The 18,627-nt window shown below is 51.5% G+C and overlaps 2 protein-coding genes across 5 annotated transcripts in view; both read left to right on the forward strand.

The window, feature by feature from the left end:
* The window catches only part of KIAA1671 (KIAA1671 ortholog), a 188,440-nt gene extending 181,091 nt beyond the window's left edge, over positions 1–7,349 (forward strand). For 3 of the 4 annotated variants that reach the window (XM_089894619.1, XM_089894617.1, XM_089894618.1), the window contains 2 exons: positions 1,196–1,278; positions 2,511–2,599. In XM_089894619.1, the coding sequence (XP_089750745.1) occupies positions 1,196–1,274 (79 nt within the window). In that variant the 3' untranslated portion in view covers positions 1,275–1,278; positions 2,511–2,599. Of the gene's footprint in view, positions 1–1,195; positions 1,279–2,510; positions 5,609–6,458 lie in introns of those variants that run through there. The other variant, XR_016387522.1, reaches the window with a different exon arrangement.
* Positions 7,350–10,222: 2,873 nt separating this feature from the next.
* Positions 10,223–17,201, forward strand: CRYBB3 (crystallin beta B3). Its single transcript, XM_022550859.2, has 5 exons — positions 10,223–11,219; positions 12,764–12,882; positions 14,426–14,558; positions 14,889–15,031; positions 16,493–17,201. The coding sequence occupies exons 1-5, from the start codon at positions 11,145–11,147 to the stop codon at positions 16,656–16,658; spliced, it is 636 nt and encodes a 211-aa protein (XP_022406567.1). The 5' UTR covers positions 10,223–11,144; the 3' UTR covers positions 16,659–17,201.
* Positions 17,202–18,627: the final 1,426 nt, after the last annotated feature.

Consider the following 18,627-nt stretch of genomic DNA (forward strand, 5'->3'; position numbering starts at 1 on the left):
CTTCTTTTCCGGTTTCGTGTGACGATTCTCCCACAGCCATTAAAGTCCTCATAAGTATGATTTCTTTTTCTTTAAAAACTTTTCAGATGTTTTTGTTTGACTTCATTGTTTTTGTTAAAGTGATGTGTTCTCATTACAAGCCATTCCGAGAAACAGAGAAAAATACGTAAAGAAGAAAGTGAAAAATAAGACCCTCGAAAGCGTTATCGTTCGGTCGGTGATGACTCAGTGCGTTCACTTTGAGAGAATCCATTGAGCCGTGTGCTTACGATCTGAGTGATTTCTGGATGTGTGTCCTTCAACTTTTAAAAAAGTTAAAACAAATCGTACCTCCCCCAAACAATTATTGTTATTATTCAGTAAACATAAGATCTCCCTATCCGTGTCTTACAGGCATTGTTTTAGTCAGGGTTCTCCAAAGAAACATAACAGTAGTATGTATACACGGGGGTGAGAGAGAGAGAGAGAGAGAGAGAGAGAGAGAGAGAGAGAGAGAGAGAGAGAGAGAAAGAAGGATTTATTTTAAGGAATTGTTTTTCACGATCGCGGACGCTGACAAGTCCAAATTCTGCAGGGTAGACAGGCAGGTTGCAGACCTGACGAGGAGCTGGTGTTGCAGTTCAAGTCCCAAAGGCAGTATCTTGGCAGAATTCCCTCTTCTTCTAGGGAGGTTGGTCTTTTTCAATTAAGGCCTTCGACTGATTGGATGAGGCCCACCCATGTTATGGAGGGTAATCTGCTTTATTCAGAGACAACTGGTTTAAATATTAATCTCATCTAAAAAACAAAATAAAATACCTTCACAGAAATAGCTAGTATAATGTTTGACCAAACAGCTGGGCACTGTGGCCTAGCTAAGTGGACACACAGAATTAACCCTTATGGGCATGTACCTGGGTAGAGAGACCGAAGGATGGATGGATATTTGGGTGGCAAATGGATGGATGGAAATAATTTTATGTAAGCGTGACTTTCTCCTGCAGATTATTTCACAGAATGGATGTACCATGATTTATCTAACATTCTTCATTTTGGAGCACTTTGTTTAATTCCTGTTTCAGTCATGTCGACATGGGCATCTTTGCCGCCTGCGAGTGTGGCTCAGCCCCCGCCCACACGGCGGCAGGAGAATTGGGTCCCTCAGGGAGTCCTCGGTCAGGCTCACACTTGACTCCCACTGCCTTTGTGGTTTCAGATCGGAAGAGCCCTCTCCCCAGTGGCTAAAGGAGCTGAAATCCAAGAAGAGGCAAAGCTTGTATGAAAACCAAGCTTGAGCAGGTATGAGGGGCTATGGAGGGGAGACCCGGACAGAGCCTGCAACCTGAGGAGCAGGGGACTTGGGCCGGGAGGCCAAGGCTCAGAGACTTGGGATGCTGTACCCTGGAAAAGAGAAGGGAAAACGTGGTTGAGGGTGTTCGGGGTTCCCGTAAAGAGAGTGGCAATGATCTGCTTCTTCTTAGGGAAAAAAAAAAACACAGTTGGACGGCCTGGGGTGGGTGGAAAGGGCATGGACTCTGGTCTCACGCCCTTGGCCAGCCCTTCTCACTGCATCTCAGGCCCCCTTTATAAATTGAACGGGCAGGACAGCTTAATCTGAAATGTCCCCAATTTCTACATTCCTATACAACCTGTATAATTAAAAATTAATTTGAAAAAAAAAAGAAATTAAAAAATCGAACGATTAGTATGCCCTGATGTGGGCCCCAAATGATTTAACTTCTTGAACTTTAGTTTGCCCATCTGTAAAATGGGGTAGCAGCGCCCATGTTGCCGAGCAGTCCAGAGGGCTCCCTGAGAATGGACCGGAAGTCCCTGGGGGAGGAGCACATAGCTCTTGCTCCGTCAGAGTCAGCTCTGCTCTGAGAAGCACAGGAGACCCACCACCCGTTCTCCACAAACCTGAAATCCAGAAAGCTCGCAAAACGAAGCACCTCCATCCCTTATTTAGTGACAGAACCTGACCTGCATGGATAAAATACTATTTAGACTCTGTTTTCCCCATTTTATATGAATATCCATACATAATACTGCAAGCATATTATATGCTTAATTATGGGGGTGTTGCATAATGTATGTATGTATTATATGTTACATAATATTTACATATAAGCATATATATGTCTGTATATATGTATCTAACAAACTCAAAATTTCTAAATTCCCCAATAAATCTATGCTCTAGGATTTCAGATAAGGGATCAGAGCCTGTGTTTACTTGGTGCTCAGTGCTGTACCCACGATATCTCAGTTAAGCTTCCGGCCATCCATTTGAGGACACCACCGACGCTGGCACCCTGACCTGACCCTAAATTTCACGTTCATTCCATCATATCCAGCCGCCTGCCACCTTCCCCATCCCACCCCTCGAAAAAAAAGTCATCTTTCCTGGCCTGTAGCTTGTGGGGTGGCTGCCTTGGGGAGCACCAGAAAAGTGTTTAGGGCTCAATGATGGGGAGAAATGGCATCTCTTGTTCCCCCTGCTGACACCAGGACTGTCCCTTCCTCTCCAGACAGGGGCCACTGCCACGTCTAATGAACAAGCCTTAACTGTCAGTACCCGAAGACGAGGTCCCGCTGCTGCCGTTGCTTCCTGCACACACCTGGGCCCTTCCGGTCGGTCGGTCTGTCGGTCGGGTGGAGAAGGCTGCCCAATGCCCCCCCTCACCACAGGCTCTCCCGGACGGATGGGGCAGGAAGGCTCACCCTCCATGAGCACGTGCTCTGTCTCCCCGGACAGCACTTCAGGCTGGGAAAGAAGCCAGGCGGCCCAGAAATGTCCATGCTGGTGGTTTGGTTTTGTTTTGTTTAATGTAAAAATGTGCATTTCTACCCATTTTAAACCCCTGCAGCAGCTCCAGGAACATGGATGTAAGGCTGGACCGTCTCCCCTGGGTTCTGAGTCGTGAAAGCGCCTCTTCCCCCCAACCCCCACCCAGGGCTGGTCTTTTTTTGGAAGGACATTTCCAAGGAAGATGAAACCATACATTTCCTGCTGTAACTGTGGTCCCAGCAGTACCACCGGGTTGGGGGCTTTGATCGCTCCTTTGGCGAATTCCTTCTCCCTCTCGAAGAATCAGCAGTTCTGATCTTTAAACACACCTGCCCTCATTCTTTCAAGTGTATTTATCCTCCCAGTGGGGCTGTGTGCAGAGCTTGCCTGTTCCATTGTACATCATGTTTTGTTTGCTTTAGAAGGTGATAAAGCAATAATCCAGCCAACTTTCTTTGAAATTTGATATGTATATATGTTTTTATGTTAAAGAACAGGAGGAGAGGCGTGTGAATAGTTTGCTTGAAGTATCTAATCATCTCAGGTTATCTTATCCCTACCCCAAGCTTTTTAAAAATTCTGATTGTCACCCTGGTGTACACTTTCCTGGTTCCTATTCATCCGAGCTCTGATTTCTGTAGGGTGACCTTTGTCCCTTGGCCTCAAGGTTCAAAAAACTGCAGCCCAAATGGCAGTGCCTTTCCCTCCCAAACATCAGACCCACCCGAGAGGCTTTTTCTCCAAAGTCCCTTTCTGAACACAACCTGAGCTGCTGGCATAAAAGATCTATTCCCAGTTGGTCTCAGGACAAACGATGAATGAGGGGTCCTTTTTGTTTCTTCTCACCTCTTCTTTCTACCCAACCTCCCCCCAATTCTACCTGACCAGGTGCTTTTTCTAGGTCCAAATGCAGGAAGGGAGGGTCTTGCTGAAAGCCCTTCTCTGGAGGGGAGTCCCCCCGACCCCCAGCCCAGGAACTCTGGACAGACTTGCTAGACGCTAGGTAACCAAGTATAGGCTTGCCTTGCCTCTTTTTTTTCTTGGCAACTCTAAGCTCATTCCCAGGAATCTCCAAGACCTCTGGGGTCTCCAGTCATGGCTACTCTGTCCTTGTTTTTGGAAATCCTCCACACCAGCTTTCTCCACCTCTTGAGCCCAGGGCCCCAGCAGTCATCCCAGGGATAGCCGGCCCACCGCCATGTCTGGAGTTGCCATAAACTTTGTGCCAACCTTGCCCGGGAGACACCCATGTGTGAGAGAGATGCTTGGGCAGTTCACAGGGCAGCCTGTGATTGCTGAGGGGCACTGGGGCTGAGCTTCTTAATGGATCTTTGCTCAGCAATGGACTTCCCAAGAAGTGAAAGTCTCTCCTAATAAATCCATTCTTTGCAAATGGTGTCAAAACCTGCTTGCCTTCTCCCTGGCCACCCCTCCTTCAGTCTCTGTTTGTCTCCTCAGCTCTTCCTCCCTTATCTCCCATTACCACCTCTTCCCTCTCTTGGGTACGGCAGGATGGAGACCAGTCCCGTCTCTGCAGGTTAAGACAAACACCCGGGCCCGAGAGGGGCTGTGGTTCAGCACCACGGACAGTGACCGAGGTGTGGGTGAGAGGCCCTCCCTCCCTGAGTCCTGTTGGCTGAGCTTTGGCTACCCGATGGGCGGTTGTTGGAGCCCGTCTCCCGGGCAACCTTGTGCATCTGGAAACCTCATGCATGTGTGTCTGGAGATCTGGTCCTGCTCGATCACACTTTGTATTCTCTTCATTCCCTGAGTTTGTGGTCAGTCCGCTCTCTCTGGCCATTTGGGGATTTAATCCTTTCAGGAACCGCTTCAGTTAATTTTCCTTTCTTACTCTTCAGAGATCCTTTTCATGTTTCATTTCAGTTTTGCTGTAGTGTCCAGGTCAGTAGGTCCTCTAGACACTCCTAGTGTGCTGTGACCCTGACGTCTTTTCTCGCCTGCTGTCTTTCTTTGCCTTTCTCAAGGTGGGAAGGCCCCTTGGTACCATCTTAGGCAGTAGGAAGCCACTTGGCTCTGTTCGGTCAGTATAGTGATACTCACCATGCAAAACTCTCAGTTTTGAATTAGTCGTGTTTCATCCCATGTATACCCAACAGGAAAGAAAAACACTTGAAAACAAGATTGACCTGGAGGCCTTCTGCCTATCCTCCCACACCTGGATTGGAAATAAAGATCCATTTAATTCCTTGGTGATGAGGACACAACTAACTTAACATGCCTTAATCATTTGTATGCAATCAGGTCACCCGCCCTCATCCAGCCCTCCTCCCCTGGGCCTCTGGCTTTCTTTAAATGAGAGTTTTATACAGAATGCATCAAAAATAAGATGGATAGATAGGTGATGTTTTAAATTGTACTCTCTCTCGCACACACGCTCTCTCTCTCTCCCTCCATCCCCCCACACCCTCTTTGCACATCAGCATTTTGAGAGCTGGTCTTTTGATAAGTCCATATCTTTTTCCCCTCCAGTAGATCCCCTTCTTCATGGTCTCTTGCCTAATGTAACAGAAGCCTTTGGCCTGTAAAATTCCACGGTGAGGCCTCAAAAATCAGTGTTGTGGAGAATCTCTCAGTACCACCAGAGAAACTCCAGTGGAAGAGAAGCCTCACTAAACCCAAACCCCAGTGGAGTTTAGAGTGTTGGGGGCTTTGAGTGACGCTGCCCTGACGGCCTCATGTTGTCTGGCGTTCGGGCAAAGGACAATCAGATGGGGAGGTTTTGCAGGGGACAAGCAAAGTCATGTGCTTTCAGACAAATGTGTTTTCCCTTGTGCTTCCCAGGAAGAAGTGAGGCCAACTCTAGGTATCGGAATAGAGGTGAGCCTGAGGTCTTCAACCTTAGAGGCTGTGCAGGGGATTTGGAAAAACCTTAGGCGTGATCTCCCTGAAGGAGACCTCAGCTGCTCCCACCTGGCGCTGACAGCTGCCTTGTCCATTTACATTTTTCATCACGGTACCCCCAGACTGCCCCAGGAGCTAGGTGTCGTTACAAAGCTAAAAACCCACAGATGTGTCATTGGATCACCTCCAAAACAAAATGCTTGCTTAAAGGTGACGTGGGCCTGCGTGGAAGACAGCGTCCCACTCAAGGAGAGGACTCTCAAGCCAGCCGCTCCCTCTCTCCTCCTCCATCCCTGTGGTCCCTCCCACACAGCCCTGTCCCTTAATACAGGAAGCTAGATGACGGTTGTCTTTGTGTAAACTAGCATTTCAGGGTGAGGTCTGCAGGGAGGTGGGAGAAAAACTCTATCCACCGGGAATTGCGCCGCCTCCAATTTATGCCGTGGCGAGTCACTACAGTAATGGAGAATCCTTCTATAGCCTCCGACTGTGCCTTTCCTCCTCCAACATGTGATAAAACAGGAAAGCAAAAAAAAAACCCTATGGCATCGTGATTCCATGGAGTAGGAGGGAGCCACTTAAGGGAGAGGGGACCTGCCCCACATCTGGAAGGGGGTCCACCTTGGGCCCCACCCCCTTAGGGAGTGATGGATCTGAGCCCTGTGCTGAGAAGCTGCCAGGAGTTACCCTGTTGGAATTCTGGGCAAGTCGAGGGTCTGGGAACATAGAACCGCATAGAAAACCGGTAGGCATGAATGTGCTGAGTCTTGGTCTGTATCTCCTTTGGCCCCCATCACCCCTCTAGAGATTTCTTTCTTTTGTCTAGGTTGGTTCCTGCAGGGAGGGGGCCAGAAAACCAGGTTCCTGGAAAGTCAGCCTGAGATTTCCAGCAAGGTAACCTCTCAGCCGCTCACTGCTCACCTCCCAGAATCTCCTTAAACGGTCACCCTCACACCTGGCACCACACCATCTCCCATGAATCAGCCTGGCACTGTTTTAGCAATCTCCGGCGGCGTCACACCTGCTAAAAAAAAAACCAACGTGATGCCGTTGTCTAAAGAATGAGCTCATCCCACATAGCCTTATAGATCCTGTAAATGCGGGGCTCACGAACGTCATCTGTTGTGTTACTGAAGATATTTTGTACCGTGTCGTTCCCTAAATCATACCAACGTCCTACAAGTCCTGCACTTCCCAGATGGTTATGAGCCTCAAAATGCTTTGCAAGATGGAGGGGGGAGTGGAAATATATATACGTACGCTATGTATTTTCCTAACCTTTCTTCTGGGTCCCTTCCTCCGATATTTGAGTCACGATCGAAAAGGAACTCGAGTCCTGTGTGCGAGAAAGTTGGAGCGTCCTGCCAGTTGGTGTCCTTGCAGTTGCCTTATGAACTCACAGGCTCCAGGAGTTCTGAACAGAAGGTGGTCGACCGGCACTTTATCCAGTCCCAGAAATGATCTCTAATCGTGTGACTGAGAATTCATCTAGAGAAACCTATATTTTTAACATCAAAACAAACGGGGCTTCCCGGACCTCACAGAGTATTGGATGTCTACCAGTACTTTTCTATTTTGTAACTGTAAAGAGGTTTCATACACACAGCAGAGCAGTTGGGAATCTGGTCGACTGCCCTAAAACAAAATGACCTTTGCATGTACAAAGACGTTGCATTCAGACTCTGAAAGCAGCAAATAAAGCTTTGACGCGAGCTGCACTGGAGACGTCAGCGTGTCGGTGTGTGAATGAATGGACTCCCCCATGCATGCATGCCTGTCCCCAGCTGAGTCAGCCTCTCTGCTGCGCCGAGCTGGGGGCCAGACGGAGGGAGGGCGCAGCAGGGGTCCTGGGAAAGGGGGCAGGATCTCCATTCGACGTGGGGTTGGGTCCTCATTCTGCCTCCTCCTGGCTGTGGGGTATCTCTGAACCCCCATGGTTCTCCAGAATGGGGGTGTGACAGCGATAATAGTGGGCAAAAGTTAAAGGCAGTGGCTCTCAGCTGGGTGGATTGTGTCCCCCGCACGACATCTGGCAATGACAGGAGATGTTGTTTTAGTTATCACACGGAGGGAAGGGAGATGCTACTGGCATCTAGTGGGTGGAGGCCAGGGATAATGCTTAGCATTGTACACCGTGCAGGACAGCCGTCACACCCCATCGCACAGAATGATCCGGCCCCAGATGGCAGTGGGGCCAGGATTGAGAACTCTAGGTTAAAGAAGTGCGGCCCAGGAAATCTGGGCATATAGTAGGTCTTCAGGGTCCTAAAGGAACTGATGGGCGTTGGGGAGTCAGGCCTGATAGGCTGTCGCACCCCTGTCTTCCCCCTTATATCCCCAGCAGGTGGCGGCTGCATCCCAGGTTAAGGGGTTGAGACCAGCTCTGCTCTCCATGGACACCAGAAGGAAGCAGCCTCTTGGTTTGAACTGTCAACAGTAGGCAGGATCCTCAGTGATTAAAAGCTAGAAGGTAGCGCTGTGCTGAGTGTTTTGCCTTCGTGATCTCTCAATGGCTCGAGGAGAGAGAAGCTTCTCCATTTACAGATGGAGAGGCTGTGATTCTGACCTTCATTCGCTCACCCAAGGTCACACAAGTCCACCTGTTTCCAGAGCCCAGCTGTCACCCACACCTCCAGGGATGCAAGGAGGTTGGGTTTTATGCCGACTTGAGAACGTTAGCCAAAAACAAACAGCAAAAGAAAACCCTCTTGGTTAACAATTTACCCCTTTGCCCTCATTATTTTATTCATTCAGCAATCATTAAATACAGGTTCCCCTCCACTATCCGAAAGCAGAGTGCTCCTCTGAAACCTTTCCTAGGCTGCAGTGGCATAAATTGAAGAAGCAATTACCTGAGGACACATCTTGTTCACAGATGCACAGAAGAAATGGAGATAAAGCACAGATGCTCTCAGACACTGTTCAAAGCTCTGGCCCGCTTGAAGCTGAGATACTGAGTGTGGTTCCCACGGAAGGCACTTGGTGGCGCCACTCGCTGCTTGGGGCTCACCTCGCCACTGTCATGGCTCGTTATAAAATGAACACAACGTGATTTTTGCTTTTCACCCTTTTTTTGTAAAAGCAGAAATTCTCTGGACTTCTTTCCGTTAAAAAAACAGGTACTAATGTAGGTCTTTCATTAAAGCAAAGTAGCTTAAGGAAAACTTTCGAAAAGCCAGGAAATTCTGGTAGCTATCGCAGGCAAAATTATACTTTGTTAAGCACACGCACAAAATGCGTGGATTTTTTTTTTTTTTTGGTCATAAATAAAGGGACTATCGTGATCATCTTTATTTCTGTTTAGGCTAAGAGGTGGGCCCTGGAGGAGGCCAACCCCTTCTCTGCTGTGTGACCCTGGGTGAGTGACTCCACATCTCTGAACTGTTTCCCCCTCTATAAAGTGGAGATCATAATTCCTCCCCTAAAGAGGGCTGCATGAGGATTGAACACACTGCTCATGAAGCTGGCCCAGTGCCGTGCACATAGTAGGTCTTCAATAAATGGTCACTGTTATTTGTCAATGTATAATGAAATGTGTAACGAAAATGAATCTTTGTATAACGAATCTTCTGTATAACGAAAATGAATCTTTGTTGGGTCTGTTACCACATCTCGTGGAAATGTTTGGGTGGATTTACACGCAACTTGGAGGGTATGTTCAGGGTGATCTGACTTAAAATTTAGGCCACATGGCACATGGGAAAATTGAGAGATTCTAGGACCCATCACTTTAAGACCTGGAGCCATTCCAAGGATGTCATGCACCTCAATAGGAAGATGGTGGAGCTGAGAAGCCAAAGGAAGGAAGTTGAAGACACTGAGATCTTTACACCCCGATGCCCCCTGCCTGGTGCTGCCGGGCTTACCACAAAGCTGATGCGGTCCGTCTGCCCCCAGGAAGTCATCAGAGGCCACGGCTGAGGACACAGAGGCATGGGGGCCTCCCTGGGCCTGCTATTGGGGTGAAGTGACCCGCACAGAATCAGGTGGACAGGGCGCTGCCTCAGCAAGCCAGGATGTGCTGGGCTGTCAGAAAACGCCCATAAATAGGACGGTCCCTGCAGAAGCAGACTGAGTCTGCAGACAGCATCGGCCCCTCTGTTCTTCTCAAGGCGACTGCAACAGGTTCATTCTGGGTATGCGGGGAGAGAGAGGCAGGCCCGGACCTTGGTGGTCTCCGGGGGGGGCGTGCACAGCTGGCCCCCTGCACCAACCGGGGATCCACGTGAGGGCTGGAGCCAAGAGGGAGAACGCAGGACAGCGAGCAGGCCAGCTGGTGTCTGAGGGGGTGCGCAGGGTCGAGCCCTTGGCTGTGAGCTTAGGGCAGGGGGCCTACGAAGACTGAGCACCGCTGAGGAAGGGGAATGGGCAAACTGGGGGCCTGCCACATCTGCTGAGAATCCTCTGTGAGCTGGACCTCCATGAGCTGGACCAGGCCCTGTTTCCTGCTGAGGCTGGACACAGGCAGACAGACAGCCCGCAGGCTACGCATCCCTGGGCCTGTGTCCTGAGTATATGGGCCACGCAGCCCATCTACTTCCAGGAATGTGGGGTGTAGCTGAGGCCACTGTGGATGTCTGAACTGGGCATGTGTGTGTGCAAGAAAGAGAGAGGGGCTGTGTTTGTGCAACAGGTGGGAAGTGACCGTGTACAATGACCACGGGAGCTTGTGTGTGTGTGTGTGTGTGTGCACCTGTGCGTGTGCTGATAAGCAGGAAAACAGTCCTATGTGTCTGTGTGTGCAGCATCAAGAGAATCCTTCCACGTGACTAATGCAGGCCCAGTGGTGTGCGGCACAGTCCCTAGGGATGAAGGGGAGCTGTCTGTCTGTTTGTTTGTGCCTGTGTCTCTTTAAGTGGCTGGAACAAAGTAAGTGCTCCATAAATGCATATGAAATGCATAAGTGAATGCAGAGAAACTGGACTGGAGCCGGTGTCCCAGGACCTGGTCCGGCATCATGCTTTCTCTAGATGTCTGTCTGTCCATCTCCCACCAGTCTGTGGTCTCTTCCTCTCCATCACCCAGCACAGGGCCAGGCACCAACTGGGTTCTCACGGAATCTTTGGCAAGTGAAGGAGTCAGTGAACAAAAGACTATACTGCTTGGGGTGCAGAGGCGGGAGAGGTTCCTGTAGAGGAAACCCCAGCAACGCCCACCCTCTGAGCAGGGTCTGGAGGTGCTGTGTCCGCACAGAACTCCGGGTGTGGGGGAAGGGCACGCGCTTTGGAGCCCAGTCCCAGCCCCACCTCACTGGGCCTCGGGATTGCCCTCTGTAAAATGGGGATCCTGACTCCCCTGACTGTCCCGGTCCCTGTGGTCCATAGTAGATACTAAGGGGATGTTTGCTGAATGACTGAATGACCACATGTAGGTTGTGAGCAATGACCACATCTCAGAGGCAGCCAAGTTCTGTAGCTCAGCCTCGACTCCAATCACGTCAACACCTGGTTTTGCCCGGGTGCACCTGGTGACTCTTTTGCCTTTGACTGAAGCCACAGGTGTTCCTGGGGCAATGGCGGAGCAGCACAGCGCGCCGGAACAGGCTGCCGCCGGCAAGAGCCACGGAGGCCTCGGGGGCGGCTACAAGGTACCGGGCAGGGAGGGGGTCCCGGGGGCTCTGGGCCCAGGGCCGCTCTTGGTCCTCGGGGTCAGCCTCCTGGCCAGGCAGCCTCTCTCCAGAAAGGAGCCGCAACCCTTCTGGCCAGCTTGGACCAAGAGGACATGTCCCCGCCCTGCGATAAATTCACTTCATGGCTCTGCCCCATCGTTCCTCTTCTGTGTCCTTGTCTGCAAAATGGAACTGGTCACGCGCACCTGCCAGTCTCAATGCGGGTTTCGGGAGACGCGGCACTGACTCTCCTGCCCGACCTTGGTCCAGTCCCCGGCCCTCTCTGGGCCTCAACAGCCCCACCTTTAAAGTGGGGATGGTACCCACACTCCTCAGTGTGAGAGCTCAACGTGTGTGCCAGTACCATGGCCAGCTAACGGAGGAATCTGAGAGCTGGGATTTGTTGGCTCTGTCATTTTTTTTTTTTTTTTTTAGTTTTTGGCCGTGCTGCGTGGCATGTGGGATCTTAGTTCCTTGACCAGGGATCGAACCCGCGCCCCCTGCATTGGAAGCGCGGAGTCTTAACCACTGGACCGCCAGGGAAGTCCCGGCTCTGTCCTTTCTAAGCTATCCCGGGGGCTTTAATTTGAGATGGGGTCCGGGAATGAATTGACTAAGGAGATAACTGGGGGCTTTAACCAGAAGGGTGCACACCGGGAGGGGAAGAGCAGCAAAGAGGCCTGCCTGGCTCTGGGCCTGATCCGTGGGTGAATCAGCCTTGCCCTGTGGACCCCCAGCTTCCCACTGGGGAGAGCAGCCCAGAGGCAGCCGCCCACCAGAGAAGAGGGTATCACTGCCGGCCCTTCCTGGCTCCTTTTGGCATTTGGCTTTCCCCTGACCACTCCAGTGCTCGGGAGAAAAGAGCCAGCTGGCTTATTGAGTCCATGCCTCCACTTAACTTGCTGTGCAGCCCAGGACGTTTTCTGAGCCTCCCTTGACCCTTGTATAAAATGACCAGAGCCAATGCTCCCCAGGGACCTGCTACGAAGATAGTTTGTGCTTCTAGGCGGGTGAAAGAGGCAAAACCTTCCTCTGCCTTTGCAACCACTTCCTCTGGGGTATAGGGACAGGTGAAGTTCAACTGTTGCAAACTGGAGTTTTATTTGTCCTGCACAAGGCTTTTTAAATGGAGAAATTTCACATTAAGGAAATTACAGATTTCTGGCTTCTCTTGAAAAGCTTAGAAGGGGGCCCACAGTCCCTCCTATCCACAGCGGCTCCATTGCCCTACAGTAACCCTCTGGTTATTTTGGTCATTTTGCTTTACTTGATTTTGCCCTGCCTCCGGCCAGATACCAGAATTGCAATCCCTGGATTAATGGGGGTTCCTGGAGGTGTTCCCATCCATGGCCACCAGGGGGCAGGGCAGACCTGTGGCGGTGCTGGCTTCAGGCCTGTACCAGGCAGAGCTGAGGGAGCGGATGGCAGTACCTCCCTCCAAGGCCCTAAAGAGGACCTGGCAGGACACAGGCTGGGGCTGGGAACCCTGCCCCGGTGGGATGCTCAGGAGGCTGCCCTTCCAGGTGATCGTGTACGAAATGGAGAACTTCCAGGGCAAGCGGTGTGAGCTCTCGGCCGAGTGCCCCAACCTGACAGAAAGCCTGCTGGAGAAGGTGGGCTCCATCCAAGTGGAGTCGGGGCCGTGAGTACCTGCACCCCCAGCCCCTCCTCACAGCCCTGAGCCCTCTGCAAGTCGGGAGGTCCAGGATCGAGCTCTAGATCTCTGTGGGGCCTTAGGCAACTCCCTTCCCATCTCTGGCCTCAGTTTTCCCACCTGTAAGATAAGAGCATTGAACTGTGATTTTCTTGGAATCCTTCTAACTCTCCATCTCTGAGGTCAGTAGCAGGGCACTGTGGAGAGAGAACAGAGGAAGACACCCAGCACCTAACTCAGTGCCTACTAGTGGGATTTAATAGTTTTAATAATGATGATAATATCTAAATTCTAATGTGCTTTTTATATCACTGAATCCCTCTTGACAGATGAAGAAACTGAGGCCAAAGTGGTCACGTGTCCTGTGCATGTCCACATGGCAAGCAGGAGTCCCAGCTGGACCCTGAATTTTTCAGGTGGAAAGTCCAGACTCTGGTACTACCCACTTGGGTGATCCTGGGCAAGGTGCTTCACCCTCTTGGCCTCTATTTTCTCATCTGTCAAATAGGATAATAAGGGTACATACTTCAGAGAGAGTTTTTGTGAAAGTGAATGGAAGGATGCACATAAATAATTACAATATAGGGCTTCCCTGGTGGCGCAGTGGTTGAGAGTCCGCCTGCCGATGCAGGGGACGCGGGTTCGTGCCCCGGTCCGGGAGGATCCCACATGCCGCGGAGCGGCTGGGCCCGTAAGCCATGGCCGCTGAGCCTGTGCGTCCGGAGCCTATGCTCCGCAACGGGAGAGGCCACAGCAGTGAGAGGCCCATGTACCGAAAAAAAAAAAATTGCAATATAATAGTCATAATAGCACTAACAATATAATAGTAAGAAGAAGAAAAATAGGAGGAGGGGGAGGGGCAGGAGAAGGAGGAGATGTCTATGGAATACTTAACTGTGTGCCAGGCATTGCATTTAAAATGTTTCTGAGAGACTTCCCTGTTGGCGCAGTGGTTAAGAATCCGCCTGCCAATGCAGGGGACACGGGCTCGAGCCCTGGTCTGGGAAGATCCCACATGCCGCGGAGCAACTAAGCCCATGCACCACAACTACCAAGCCTGCTCTCTAGAGCCCGCGAGCCACAACTATGGAGCCCGCGCTCCTAGAACCCGTGCTCTGCAACAAGAGAAGCCACCGCAATGAGAAGCCCACATACTGCAGTGAAGAGTAGCCCCCACTCGCTGCAACTAGAGAAAAGCCCGCGTGCAGCAATGAAGACCCAATGCAGCCAAAAAATTAAATTAAATAAATAAAAATAAAATAAAGAATAAAATAAAATGTTTCTGAGCAGCCTACACAGAGGCTGCACATAAAATAGATTCTCAAGACTCTTCCCCAGGATGGTTTTCTGACTCAGAGTCTCAACTCCCAGTATGTTCCAGCAGCTCCCTCAATACCAGGACCAGGGCTCAGTAGTAGCGTCGGAGGGAAAGTGCAGGGTCAAAAGTCAGCAGCTCTTGGGCACCCCCCTCACTAGTCTTGGGTCCTCCCGCAGGGCAGCAGAGGCGACCCAGGCCTCTTTCCTCCTGCAGGTGGCTGGCATTTGAGCGCAGGGCCTTCCGCGGGGAGCAGTATGTCCTGGAGAAGGGGGATTATCCTCGCTGGGACGCGTGGTCCAACAGCCACCGCGGTGACAGCCTCCTGTCCCTCCGGCCTCTGCAAATTGTGAGTATAGCGCCTAGAAGCAGGACGTGCCTGGAGCTCGTGAGGCAAGCTCCTTTCACAAGCTCAGCCGAGGGCTTGGCTGGCATTCTACATGAATAATTCTGTTCTCCTGCCACCCTCTCTGTGCCTCGGTGTCCCTATCTGATAAATGACGGAGTTTTTAACCAGACCTGAAAGGCCCCTCTTGGTTTCCCGGCTCTCTGGCTCTAAAATTCCTAAGGAGACCAGCTCTGGGGGTGGGCGTTATTTGACTTAATTCTTTCCTGGAACCTCCCTCCCCCTGTTCTGGGCATGGAAGCAGCCAGTTCACCCCGTGGTCTTTGCCCCCAGGATGGTCCGGATCACAAGCTGCATCTCTTTGAGAACCCGGCTTTCGGCGGCCGCAAGATGGAGATAGTGGACGATGACGTGCCCAGCCTCTGGGCTCACGGCTTCCAGGACCGTGTGGCGAGCGTCCGGGCCATCAACGGGACGTAAGGGACCTGATCCCACTCTTGCCCCTGCCCTGTCCTCCAGTTGGCGTGCCTCTGGCTCCACACAGAATCTTTGTTCACAATTTCCTACACAACTGACGTTTCCTGCTCCTTCAGGTCTGGAGGCTCTTCACTCAAGTCAGTGCATCTACACCAACCGTGCTCAAAGCCCCATTCAAGATCCCCCATGATGCGAATGTCCAATTGCTTGCATTCCGGTACCATTGGATATCCAGGAAGCCTTGACTTATAGACAGTTTTATCTTTTTTTTTAACCAAGTGAAGTCTGTCCCCCTTACCTCTCTCCATCAAAATCTTCACTCCTTTTCTGAACATCCCTAGGCCCTTGAACTCAGATATTTTTTTCCTTTTCGCAATCTTTGTCCTTCTTACCAGGGAACCCAGCCTGTAGGTAGGTGTGGCTTGAGTAGTACATAGGAGAGCAGGCTCATCACCTCCCTCCTTCTAGGCTTGATATCTCTGTTAATACAATCTTAGGATCACCATCCCTTTGTCCAGGTGACTGTATCTCACTTGCAGGCTTGTGATCTGGGGTTGGGCCTTGAAAGGTGCCACCTCTACCTGATAATAATGTATTCAACAACTTTTTACTAAGTTATCACCTATGGTCAGGGTATGGGGGCAACAGGAACTATACAATTCCTCCCTCAAGAATTTCACAGATATCTGAATTGATATGTAAAGGATATGTAAAGGATATGGAGGAGGAGATATCTGAATTGATATGTAAAGGATATGTAAAGGATATGCAACAGGAACTATACAATTCCTCCCTCAAGAATTTCACAGTCTTATAGGGATCTGAATTGATATGTAAAGGATATGTAAAGGATATGGAGGAGGAGATATCTGAATTGATATGTAAAGGATATGTAAAGGATATGCAACAGGAACTATACAATTCCTCCCTCAAGAATTTCACAGTCTTATAGGGAGACAGACAAGGAAATAGTATTCGCAATTCGTTGTGATCAGAATTGTGATGGGGGATGTACAGGGGCTCTGAGGGTCCTGATGAGGCACTTGGTTTAGCCTGGGGGTGTCAGGAAGGGCTTTCTGGAGGAGGAGATATCTGAATTGATATGTAAAGGATACTAATGAAAGAGGAGATGAAATAAGGTTGAGGCAAGGACAAGCATTCCAGGCAGAAGGAACAGCATGTGTAAAGGCTCAGAGACATGCAGGTTCAGGGAGAATAGAATAAGACAGGCTGGAGTGTGGGGTATAAAGAAGGAATGAGAGATGAGGCTAGAGGTGCTACGTGAAGAATCTTGTGGGCAGGATTAGGAATTTGAGTTCATCCCGAGGGCACTGGGGAGCCAGGGAGGGATTTAGGCAGGTGGAGAGCATGATCAAACGCTGGTTTTAAAAGACTCGGTCTGGCCGGAGGCAAGAGATTGGACCCTGACCATCCTCACCCCGACCTTGGTCTCCCTGCAGGTGGGTTGGCTACGAGTTCCCCGGCTACCGCGGCCGCCAGTACGTGTTTGAGCGGGGTGAGTACCGCCACTGGAACGAGTGGGACGCCAACCAGCCACAGCTGCAGTCTGTGCGCCGTATCCGCGACCAGAAGTGGCACAAGCGGGGCTGCTTCCTCAGCAGCTGAAGGGCGCCCAGGCCCCAGTGGCCCAGGCCCGCCCTGGGGGGCAGCAAGGGCAAGAAGAGGCGGCTCCAGGGCCGGGGTGAGGGCCTGTCTGGCCACCCTTCCCCAGAATCTGCTCAATAAAGCCTGGGGCCGGTCCCCCACCTGCCATGTTCCTCCGTGTCACTTTTTGAGGGGGCTGGGCCCCAGGTAGAGCCCAGGGGAGGGGCAGGATGAAGGAGGCTTGGGCTTGAGGGTTCTGAGAGCCCCAAGGGAGGGCTGTGAGCTGTGCTTCCATTTGAGGGGCTGGTCCTTATCAGGCAGAACCACACGTGCATCCTGCCCCGATTTTGTGTCTGGCTGCCTGTGTCTCCATCTGTCAGTCCGTCCATCCATCCATCCATCCTTCTCGTCTTCCTTCCATATTTCTATGTTTTCTTCTGTCCATTGATTTATCCATCCCTCCTTCTACCCACCCATCTTTCTACCCATTCTTTCAATTCTTCCTTCTATCCTCCCATCCACTCATCCCTCCATCCATCCATCTTACATCCCTTCCTCCCTCTGTCCATCCCTCCATCCCTCCCTCCCTCCATCCATCCATCCATCCATCCACTCATCCGTCCATCCATCTACCCATCCATCCCTCCCATCCATCCATCCTTGCATCAGTCCTTTCGCCCATTAATCCATCCATCCTTCCTTTCTCCCATCCACCTGTCCATCATTCCCCCTCCATCTCTCTGTCTCTATTCTCACTAACTTATTCCACAAGTACCAGGCCCTGTTCAAGGCCTGAGGTCACAGCAGTGAACAAAGCAGAGTCCCGCCCACACAGAGCTCACCTTCTAGGAGAGACAGAACATAAATGAACAGGTAAAGTTTGAATATAATGTCAGGAGGTGGGAAGGGCTAAGGACAAGGAAGCGGGATACAAGGATGCAGAGTGATGGGGTCGCGGTCAGAGAACTCTGAGGAGGTGACATTTGACCTCAGACCTGAATGACCCATGAGAACATTCCAGGCGGAGGAAGAACAGACTTGAAGTTCATAGGCTGGAGTGCGGCTGAGTGATGGAGACACAGCAAGGAGGGTTAAGTAAGAGATGGGGAGGGGGTCAGAGAGGGCGTGTGGTCGGCATTTAGGACTCCACAGACTCTGGGAAAGTCTGACTCTTCTCCCGGGGGCGGGAGCCATGGAGAGTTTGAACGAGGCGAGACATGGTCTGTCTTTGGGTTTAATAGGAGCGCTCTGGCTGTAGCGCAGAGCAGAGACGGTGGGACCAAGGGGGAAGCCGGGAGACCGGTTGGGGGGCTCCTGCAGAGATCCGGGCAAGCCATGATGATATGGTGCCCCGACCTGCTCTCTTCCATGCATTGGTGACTGTCACCCTGCCCAGAGATCTGCAGCCTCGGCTCAAGGGCTAAGCCCCCATCCCACCCGCCAGCCCTGAGCCTCAGTGGCTTCCTCCAGCCCAAGGGGGGACACCGTGGCTGCGCACGTGAGTCTCCTCTGCCGCCCACTCCCCGCCCCCCTCCCCGCCATGGGAATAGGAGGGACTGTCCCGTCTGACAGTCAGGCCACAGCTGGCCTCCGGGGATCACCCCTTCCATCTCCAGGAGCCAATGCCTACCTTGCTCCCCTGTTGCCCCTGCAGCCTGTTCCAGCCTCCCGCAGCCTCCCCACGGCTAAAGGCCACTGGTATGGGGGAGGCCTGGGGGGGCCCCAGGAAGACATTAAATAAAATGGGGCAATTTTCAGTTACTTCAGCCTGTGTGCTTAAAAAAATATGCACAGCTGAGAAATCACCTCGAATTATTCTTACATTGGTGTGTAGGGCAGAGCTGGGGTGGGTGAGGGCACTCAGCAAGGAGGCAGGTGGAAGGCAGGGGTTGACTCCCTGGATGTGGGGACAGCAGCACCCACCCCTCCTCACCCCTTCCTCCCACCAGCACCCACTCCTTCCTCCCTCTCACAGAGAGAGGCCTTGTTA

The sequence above is a fragment of the Delphinapterus leucas genome, chromosome 14 (genome assembly GCF_059928025.1).
Source record: "Delphinapterus leucas isolate spDelLeu-1000000601 "Yukka" chromosome 14, BTC_Dleu_Yukka2, whole genome shotgun sequence".
Classification (NCBI taxonomy): Eukaryota; Metazoa; Chordata; class Mammalia; order Artiodactyla; family Monodontidae; genus Delphinapterus; species Delphinapterus leucas.